General features: G+C 36.6%; 1 protein-coding gene across 1 annotated transcript; it reads left to right on the forward strand.

Moving 5' to 3' along the window:
- The first annotated feature begins 17 nt into the window (after nucleotides 1-17).
- LOC117925665 (pyruvate dehydrogenase E1 component subunit beta-3, chloroplastic-like) lies at nucleotides 18-5941 on the forward strand. Its single transcript, XM_034844730.1, has 5 exons — nucleotides 18-336; nucleotides 3024-3119; nucleotides 3266-3369; nucleotides 3456-3499; nucleotides 4783-5941. Exons 2-5 carry the CDS (start codon nucleotides 3032-3034, stop codon nucleotides 5753-5755), a joined length of 1209 nt encoding a protein of 402 aa, XP_034700621.1. The 5' UTR covers nucleotides 18-336; nucleotides 3024-3031; the 3' UTR covers nucleotides 5756-5941.
- The last annotated feature ends 4682 nt before the right edge of the window (nucleotides 5942-10623 follow it).

A 10623-nucleotide genomic window follows, 5' to 3' on the forward strand; every position in this document is an offset into this window, starting at 1 on the left:
TATCGAAAATGCCTTCCCCTTGGGCCAACTCAGCGTCCACATCAAGAACCTAAAAAAGGCCAAACTCCATGTCAGCAGCCAAATCTGACGTCGTTTCTCGTTTCACGGTGACTTTCACCTTCCTCAATTTCTTCTCACTTTCCCCAAATTTTATTTGAACACCAACCTTATTCGGACTTCCCTCTTCTTTCTTCTTATTTTACCCAATCGTGTCTCCATTCGTGTTCATCGCATCTCAAGCGATTGGAAGGTTTTTTTTAGAGTTTTCTTCTACATTTGTGATCTGAATTCGACTCTTGCTTGCCGACGGCGATATCTCCGATAGTCTTGTTATAGGTGAATAAATGTCGCTCCTTTCCTATGTCACTCCGTCTATTTTTGCTTTGTTTGAAGATTGGGTATGTTTGTGTTGTGTGTTGGGGTCACGCTTCCTCTCTCCAGCAGCAGGATCCTTCCTTGCCGCGGTAAGCCGGATAGGAGTCGATGGCGACCTAGCTTCCTCTCCGGCAGCGGGATCCTTCCCTTCCTATGGCTTCAAAAACAGTTTATTTATTTATTCTGGAAATGACCCATTTTTGGAAGGTGGAAAAATGTTGATCCATTGGACTAAGCTCGTATTTCTTCAATTTTTTTTTTTTTTTTTTTGTTTTAGAACCTTAAGCATTGGTTTATGACCTGTTGTGGAGTTATCTTTTGTTGATTAGATGAGTCAACATTAAAGTCCATGACATTTCTCTTCTTCTGTTGGGGTTTTCAATTGAATTTCCCATTGCTTGTTTATTTCCTCGTTTTAGTTCCTTACTATTTGAGGTTCTTATTAATTGTAGGAGATTTATCCATAGTTTGCTACCATATAGAGTCCAGAAAGTATCACTTCCACACAAAAATGCATTTTAACCCTTCTGTCAGTGCTTAGTGGTAATGCTCACTTTGCATCTCCTCACTCTTAGAGAGACTAATTCATCTCTGCAATTGCCCAATATTGCCTTGAATAAGTTGTGAATATTAAAGCCCTGAGTTTCCATTCCTTAAACACTTCACATTTGTTGCCTTTTTTCACATTGCATACATGCGAAAGTATTTTTAAGTTATTTATTTTCTATATAGTTAACTTGATTTATTTTCTTATTTATTTTTTTTGTAATTAGGGACTAATCTAGGAGTTGGTTTTTAGAGTATTTTAGGCTTAGAATGGAATAATTTTCTTTTTTCTTTTTCTCAATGTAAACATTATAAATAGGCTTTGACTATGCAAAAAATATGTTTGTAACATAAAACTTAACTAATCTTGTCTAGATTAAATCAAATATGACCAATAAATGGAAACTTAATTGGATTGAAAAAGTGAATTTTTAATTGAGAAAAGAGTGAAAATTAAATCTGGAGATTTTTACAAATCTAGTTTTAGACCTAGAATCGAAGGATAACAAGTACTGATTAAAGAATATTGATCTTTCCAAGAATGAATTATTGATATAGATTATTTAAATCCGAAACCATGTTTAAAACTCAAAATTTATTCTTTAAGAGTCATCCAAAATTAATTTCACAAAAAGTTTTAATCTTTAAGATATTTAAAACTCGATATCCATTTGGTAGATTCTCTTCCATTATCAATCACATAGAATCACACCAAGTTAGTCATTGATCACAATTTTTTATGCATCAATGGACCCCTAGCATGCATTCTATATATCTTTAATGGGAACAAATTAACTAACAAAGAATTTAACTTACAAAATTTAAATGTCCGAAACTTATTATATTATGGAAAGATATCATATTTTATTAATCTCCCTCTCTCTTGGATCATCCGCCTTCATTGTTATATCTCTAGCAACAGAAATTAGCTACTAGTGCTTAGATTAACTTCATGCATTGAATTAAATTAAATCATGAATGATATATTGTAAACCAATGATTACAAAAATTGTCTCTTTATTCTTTTTTTTTTTTTTTTTTTTTGTGTTCTATGGTATTTATACAATTATAGAAAACAAACCTAAAAACATAATAACAATTCCTAAAATGTTAAAAAATATACAAAAGAGCCGAATGGGAAAAGTCCTAGAGTGAAATTTTGGGAATTCCAACCTGTATAGAAAATTTTGATACCTCATAGTGATATTAAAATAAATTTCAACAAATGTCCAAACCTTTTAGACCTCTTACGTGCTTATAGTGTGGTGTTGAAATGGTATCACCTTGTAGTGGATTTATATTGCTATGTATCAAATGTATTGAGTTACATTTTGATATACTAGGTTGAGAACTTTCACTTTACAGTTGTATTGAAATTCATTTCGATAACCCTCTAAACTTTCTATATATTTGAAATGCTTCTACTCAATAATTTTGATGGCTCAACTAGATTGAATTGGTATTGAAATGCAACTCTTGTCTTGAAATGATATCAAAATCCATTTAACTAATCCCCTAAACCCATTGGATCTTTAAGTAATTTCAATGGGTGATTTCGATATATCTATAATGGTATCAAAATGCATTTTGATACAGGAATTGAGTATCTGCACTTTATAGTGGTATTGGATTGGTGTCGCTTGGTATCAAAAGGATTTTGATAAAAGCCCAAACTCTCTATATCTATTAAAATTGGTGATTTCAATACTTTGAGGAGTCAAATTGGATTTCATAGAAAAACTAAGAACCTCCACTTTACAATGGTATGTGCCTTTTTTCCCCTGGAAACTGAAAGGTGTGACATTGTACCTAAGAGGGGCTTAGAATGGAGTGTGTTACCTGTTGGAACCACCTTTCAACATCAAGTCTCATAAGTAATGCAATATTTTCTATCCACTAATGTTTTGATTTTAAACCTCTTGCACTGGAGGGAAGGTAACTGAGTATTATGGTGAACCTGAAGACCTGACATTCTTATGCTGGTGAGCTGTTAAAAGAGGGGTCTCAATTAAATCGCCGAAAGCAAAGCAAGCATTGTCTCTCTCACTGGTTGTCTCCTCTCATTACATAAATAAATTCACATCACTTCCTCTCCTTTCCAGAGGAAGCAATGGCTGCGATTTTTCAAGGGATCGGCGCTGCGGCGGCTCTGCCTTCTGCTGAGAAATTCCACTCACAATCTCGCAGATTCGTCTCAGGTTCTCTCTCATTTACTTCAATTCATTGGTTTTTTTCATAAAATTTTCTGTGGGAAAGTTTATTCCCTGGAACCAAACAGAGCATTTTGGATTTTTTTTTTAATACTCTTTTTGTTGAGATTTTGGTTATGTGTTTTGTGTATTAGCGAGGAAAGGAAGCTTGTTTGTGGTCAGATCTGATGGGAGGCCGTCGCTTGGTTCTTCCCCGCGGAGCCGCGGTGCTCAACACTTGATTACTAATGCAGTTGCAGTTAACTCTCTTTCTCAATCGTAAATGCATATGTAAATTGTTTCTTTTCCGGTATTGGATTTTGACGTTTGTTTGTGGATTTTTAGGCGAAGGCGGATGCTTCTGCGACCTCAACTGCATCTAAACCTGGGTTTGTTTCTTTTGTCTTTCTCTCTCACACTTTTTCTTTCAATCCATTTTCCGAGCTTGATTCTCAAAATATGTGCCTGTCTTTTGCTCGATATGTTCTTTCAATTTCTGGAGTTAAATCTTTTTTATCATAAGACAATTGTGGTGGTCGTGAATTGAAATATTTTTGTATTTTTGACTTGATTGTGATTCCTTTTTCATTCTTGCTAAAATTTTGCTCTCTTGGAAGAAAAATCTTGAATGGGAACTGGGAGTAACAATTTAGATTTGGATGCTTCAGATATTGCATGATTTGGAATTGGATTCAAACTTTGTGGAACTAAGCTCTGTACAAAATAGTGGGAAATCCACTGTACAAGCCAGAGTTTTGAATTCCAATTGGTGCTCCGAATCAATCCAATTGTAACCAACAAAATACACCCGCATGTTTGTTGATGCAAAACTTCTTGGCACTGAATGCATGTAGAAAACATTTGGAAGTTATCACTTTTACGCTAATAAGGGGATTAGGCATCAAAAGGCTAGACCAATTGCATTGAGGTTTTTGGTTCAATCGTGTTTTCAAGGTTGTGGCCTATTTTCTCATACTAGAATACAAGGATTTGATGGTGAATAATTTACAGCAATTTCTATTAAAGCCAGGTACTGCAATATTTAATAACCAAAAATAAAACAAACTTGTTAATTGTAAAAATGTTTCAAAAAGTCTTGTGATGATCAAAGCACACAAATCAGTGCTCTCCTTGGAGAAATCACTCCCTTTCTGCAATGTATTGTTATCAGGTTTTTATCTCACAGGGGACATTGATCTCTAGGATTCTTTGTTCAGTAAGACAACTCGCCCTGACCTTGAATCACACATATTGCTCAAAAAGAAGGAAGAAGGCTTCCAATATGATACTGATAGCAACAAAATTTGATAACAACAAAAGTAGTGAAGAAGATGTGTGTATTTTCCAATTGTTGTTTGCTATTAGGGTTATTCAAAACATGATAAGAGGGAACACAGTGACACACCCACCACCAGCAAACTGAATTTAGAATGGAATCAGAAGCCCAAGTTATTCCTGGGTGAACCATTCTTAAAAATGAAATGAACATACCCTGGGAATACCCCTACTGGAGGGAGGGAGGGAGGGAATGGAACAAGTTTTTTTAGTTCTTTTCAGTTTTAATCACCTTCGGAGTCTAATCCTTTTTTTTCATTGATTAGGCCAATTCATTGGCTTTCATCAGAAATCTCAAAACAAGTAGTGATGCTATTTTCCTGATTTCTTTCCTCAGGCATGAGCTTCTACTATTTGAAGCCCTTCGAGAAGGCCTGGAAGAAGAAATGGACAGAGATCCCCTAGTATGCGTAATGGGTGAAGATGTGGGCCACTATGGAGGCTCCTACAAGGTGACAAAGGGCCTGGCTGCAAAGTATGGGGATCTCAGGGTTCTTGACACACCCATTGCTGAAAACTCCTTCACTGGCATGGGCATTGGAGCTGCCATGACTGGGTTAAGGCCAATTATCGAGGGGATGAACATGGGATTTCTCCTTTTAGCTTTCAACCAGATCTCCAACAACTGTGGCATGCTCCACTATACATCTGGTGGCCAGTTCAAAATACCAGTGGTTATTAGAGGACCTGGTGGAGTTGGTCGGCAGCTTGGGGCTGAGCACTCACAACGCCTTGAATCATATTTCCAATCAATACCTGGAATCCAAATGGTGGCATGCTCAACCCCTTACAATGCCAAGGGCTTGATGAAAGCTGCAATCCGGAGTCAGAACCCAGTGATCCTTTTTGAGCATGTTTTGCTTTACAATCTCAAGGAGAGGATTCCAGATGAAGAGTATGTGTTATCACTCGAGGAAGCAGAGATGGTAAGACCTGGGGAACATGTCACCATTTTGACCTATTCTAGGATGAGGTATCATGTGATGCAGGCTGCCAAAACATTGGTGAACAAGGGGTATGATCCTGAGGTTATTGATATCAGGTCCTTGAAACCATTTGATCTTTACACGATTGGGAATTCAGTGAAGAAGACACACCGTGTGCTGATTGTGGAGGAGTGCATGCGGACAGGTGGGATCGGTGCCAGTTTGACAGCTGCTATCACTGAGAATTTCATTGATTACTTGGATGCCCCGATCGTTTGTCTGTCATCACAGGATGTGCCCACCCCATATGCTGGGACATTGGAGGAATGGACTGTGGTGCAGCCTGCACAGATTGTGACGGCTGTTGAACAGCTTTGCCAGTAGCAAATATAGTCAAACAAATTGCAGTTCCAAGTAGGGTAACCGTAGAGCTATTACGTTCCTTTATTTTTGTTTTCCCTTTGCAGTTTTGTTACGAAATTGTCATTTAAGATTTTGTTAGCGTTTGTGTTGTTAAGACTTTGCAACTGTCTATTGAGTTGAGGCTTTTGTTTGTGTTCTTTTCCTTCATTATGGTGTAGCATCAATGCCAATGTAGATGACTACCATTAACATTGACCAGAATGAAAAGGACATGAAACAAACACACATGCAGTGTTTGGCACTAGGGCAGGGCTTAAAAGTTATCTACTATTGACATCAACTAGATCAAAAGGAATTTTTTGGGCATCTCCTCATTGCCAAGCCAAAAGTTCCAGAGCAAATTAATGAGAATAAAATATAATATAAACATACATAATAAACAAATTTAGATGTATAGGAAATAAAATTTTCTACATCCATTTTAAATAAAATATTTATTTATTTTTATAACATTTAAATTAAATAAAAATATTTTTATATATTATGTTATTGTTTATATTATTTTAAATCTTTTATCTTAAAAATAAAATTTTTAAACTTTTATATTTTATATAGAAGTAATTACAGAAAGTGCATCCATACTAAGCATTTTTTTTTTTTAATTTTAAAATAAAAAAGAAACTTATCAAACATGGTTTTATTAATTTTAAAATATTTAAAAATATATAAGGAACTTATTAAGTTTTTATTTATTATATTTAAAATATAGGTATAGTTTTTATTTATTACATCATATAGAATGAAAGATAACATATTTATTTTTTAAATAACACATGCTAGTGAGAAAGAAGTTTCAGGATGATGGAAGTTTGAAGAAAGTACTACAGAATTGAAGAGAGGCAACAGTAACCGACCACGCCCACAGTGAATCTTTCTCTCGCTCCGGTAATCTCTAGCTTATTTGTTTGTGTGATTCTACATATGGGTTTCATTTGGCTTTTGATTATGAAACTCTCTCAGTTTAGTAGTTTTGTATTGTTAAGATTTTGATAATTAATATTGTAATGTGGGTGTGTCAAAGCCTTGTAATTAGATTATGGAGCATAGACAAACAACTAATTGAATTATATTTGTATATAGAAAATTTGTCGTCTGGGTTTTTCCCACTATGTGGCCACATTGTGTTGGATTTGTAATTCTGTTGTTTTGTTCATCTCAATTGGGATTTAGGAGAGAGTAAAAAAGAAAAATCAAGATGTGTGTGTAAATTTCTAGGTCTAGCAGGGTGTATGATGTTTTATGAAGGTCGAGAAATATACTTAAACATGTAAAGAATGAATTACCAAAGTGGTTGACATAATAGAAGGAACACACAAATAGGTAGGTAGGTATGGTGGTTGGAAGAGGAGAGGGGGGGGGGGGGGGGGGGGGGAGGCTTGTTCCTTTTGTTGGATGCATGGAGTGAGAAGTTGTTCCTTCTATTTTAAATTGGGGAGGAGCCACATGGATGTAATAGTTCATTTTTGATTGATTATAAATAAATAGAGAGAGGGAGGGAGGAGGGAGAGAGAGTTGTTCCTTCTGTTGGATGCATGGAGTGAGAAGTGGTTTCTTCTATTGAAAATTGGGGAGGAGCCACAATGGATGTCATTGTTCATTTTTGATTGGTTATAAATAAATAGACATAACTTTTGTTCCTTTTCAAGATTTTGAGCTCAATGGTGGAGAGACTAGAGAAGCCTGAGAGGGACTTTTTTGGGAGGGGTGTGGGTTTGGGGTCAAAATTTCATTTGGTGGGATGGGACATAGTGTCTAAAACCAAGAAGGACAAAGATTTGGGGCTTAGGCATTTGACATTGTTTGATAAAGCTCTGTTGTGAAAATGGTTGTGGTGATGTACATTGGAGAGGATGCTGTTGGAGAGAGTGGTGGAGAGTGAGTATAGGAAGAAAAAACAAAGTTGGACTTTCAGAGAGGTTCAGGATTCTTACAATCTTGGTTTTTGGAGAGGAATCAGGAAAGATTAGGAAGCATCTCTCCTTCATTGTAGGGAATGGGGCTAGAGTCATATTGTGGTGGATACTTGGTGCAAAGATGGGCTTCTGTTGCTTTCTTTCAGGTATTTCATTTGCCATAGGAAGGGTCAAGGAGGCTAGGGTGACTGGGTATTGGTTGGGAGGGGGTTGTCTCTTTTTGGAGTCTGAATTCCTTTTGGCTTCTGCAAGATTGGGAATTAAAATCACTTGATGCTTTTTTTGGGGCCATCTAGGGTTATAGGTTGATGGGCAAGGGCGAGGATGGAATTAGATGGATATGGTTTAGTGGAGTCATTATATGGAGGGCAAGGAGAGGAAAGTCCCTTTCCTTGATAGGAGCTTTGGTGTAGTTGGGTTCCTGGTAAAGTTTTTTTAAACAGCTTTATCTGGTGGTATTTTGATTATTGATCACCCTGCCCTGGGTGAAGTTTCTGCCAATTGATATTTGTGTGTGCAAGAGGATATGGAGATGGTAGATGACATGCTTCTTCATTGCTGTATTCCATGGATCTATGATCCCTTCTCTTTTTAATGGGGTTGACACTGTGGTCTGTAATAGAGTTTATTGCTAGGTGGCATTGAGGTTTGTAGAGAATGAAAACTGGGGATTTATGGGAAAACCTTCTGGTGTTTAATACAGTTGTTAACTTGTTATGCAAGGAGAGGAGCAGGAAATGGTTCTAAGAAGACTTAACCCTCTTAATATTGTGAATGGCTTTGAGCTCTCTGATCCTGAACCACTCCATTGCCATCGGTATTAATGAGGGACCAAGATGAAAGGGAAGAAAAATAAAAGATGTAAAGATCCTAGATCCTACTTTTCTTTGACTTAATTTTATATATGCAAGGTCACTAGTAGTTCAAAAACAACAGGAAGGGTAAGACAGACGATAGATGAGCATACACGATATTGAGAAGTATAAAACCATCCATCTTGAGAAATGAGATGGCATATGATAGTTCTTTGGTAGAAAAGACAGAGAAAGAAATAGAAAAGAAGAGTGGAAAAATAAGAGATAAGAAAAGAACAGCTATCTTGTTGATTGCCTTAACCATAAAACCTCTATTAATAAATAAATAAGCAAGAAAGATCAGTTAGAGATGCCTAAGGGTTGAAACATTAATATGCATGGTTTGTGCAAGAAGAAAAACTTAAGGGAAAAAAAGGCAGGAAAAACAGTAGCAAATATTGGCCTTACTATCTAAAAGACATTAAATAATGAAGTACAAAATACCAACTTCCTGTCGAGAAAATCATTAGAGATCTCAAAGAGGATTCTTTTAGTTTCTTTATAGAGACCTCTTATGTTCCACCATCTCCAAATCCACCAAACCACCTAAAATGAAGCAGCCTGCCAAATCTCCCCCCTCTCCTCTCTCTCTCTTCTCCTCTTTGCAGTGAAACTTTCTTTGACAAAACCTACATCAATTCCTTCATGGCCTATACAGAATCCAATAAACCCCCCCTTTTTTTTTATTGCAAACAAGAGAATTGATTTAAGAGTTAAGACTAGGAGGGTTATGGTAGTATGTAAGTTAGACAGTCTAAATGCTTATAACCATGGTGGCTTTCAAGGACGGGGACTATGGAGAAATGGGTGGGACTGGATATAAGCTGCATTTTGATGGTTATTATCATTTTCTAGACCTTGGTTAATGGGACTTCATAGAGGTGTTTGGAAAGCTCCAAAGTACTGTGCCAAGGTCACTTAATCCCCCCTTCCTTGCTTATAACTATGCTGGAGATGATCAGCATATTTATGATGTATTTCAAGATTTAATTAGAAAGGGGGCAAAAGGTTTCCATTACACTTATTGTATACTGATGACACTATAATTTTCTGTAGGAAAGGTTTACACTTGTTGAGGTACCTTAGATGTATCTTGCTTTTCATTGAAGCTGTTTCCAGTCTTAAGTTAAATCTGGACAGGAGTGACTGCATCCAGGCCATTATTTTTAGTCATTAGCAACTGTACTGGATGATAGACAAATTCAAGGGGAGATTGATGGGGGTGAAAGGAACAATATTTGGCTAAAAGAGGGAGAGTAACTTTGTTATTATACCTTGTTAAACTTACCTGTATATTTTTTTTATCATATTTTGTCACTCTAATTTCTACTTTATGAAAAGACTGGAGAGGTTTGCAGAGGAATTTTCTTTAGGATCCTTAAAAGAGAATGGAGGATGCCTTTTGTGAGGTGGGAGGCAGTTGTTCTTCCAAAGGTAAGTAGGTTGGAAAATCTCAATAGAAGGTTGTTAATAAAATGGTTGTGGAGGATCATAATGGACAGGGATGTTCTAAGGAGGAGGGGAAAAACCTAGAGTAGTTCTATTCATATTTTGCTGGGTGACAGTCACACCTATCCTTCCGATTAACCAGACCAGAACTTAAAAAAATCCACTGTTCAGGCTTCTCTAAAGGGAAGCCCTGTCCTTGAATCTAGATTACTTTGATCAACCATTGAAGGAGAGCTTTCCAGATTTATTTAGACTTATTGTGAATGGCATGGCAAAGGTGGTAGATTATAGAGCTAATCCCAAGAGATGGGGTCTTGGAATTTGAGGTTCATTAGGGAATTCAATTTGAGAGATGGGACTGGTTGATTTCTTCTTTGACCGGCCTTAAAAGTGTTGATTTCATGAGTGAGAGTATGGATGTCATGGTGTAAACTTAGAGGCTGATGGCTGCTGTGCAATTTTCCTTCAAGAAGCTATTTGTTGAAGTAGGGGAGGATTTTCCAGAAAACAAGACATGGGAACTCTGGCTTCTCAAAGGTGGTTTTTTCATGTGGGTAGCTGCATGGGAAAGGACATTAAGAATTGCTCTTTTAGAGAGGAGGGGATGTTTCTC

This window comes from Vitis riparia, chromosome 11 (assembly GCF_004353265.1).
Source record: "Vitis riparia cultivar Riparia Gloire de Montpellier isolate 1030 chromosome 11, EGFV_Vit.rip_1.0, whole genome shotgun sequence".
Taxonomy (NCBI): Eukaryota; Viridiplantae; Streptophyta; class Magnoliopsida; order Vitales; family Vitaceae; genus Vitis; species Vitis riparia.

Bases quoted from the DNA above. Each gene is read 5' to 3' on its own strand.
- LOC117925665 (XM_034844730.1), top strand. From the start codon at position 3,032: ATGGCTGCGATTTTTCAAGGGATCGGCGCTGCGGCGGCTCTGCCTTCT. The intron at 3,120-3,265 runs GTTCTCTCTCAT...TTTGTGTATTAG, and splicing joins ATCTCGCAGATTCGTCTCAG to CGAGGAAAGGAAGCTTGTTT. The intron at 3,370-3,455 runs GTTAACTCTCTT...GTGGATTTTTAG, and splicing joins TGATTACTAATGCAGTTGCA to GCGAAGGCGGATGCTTCTGC.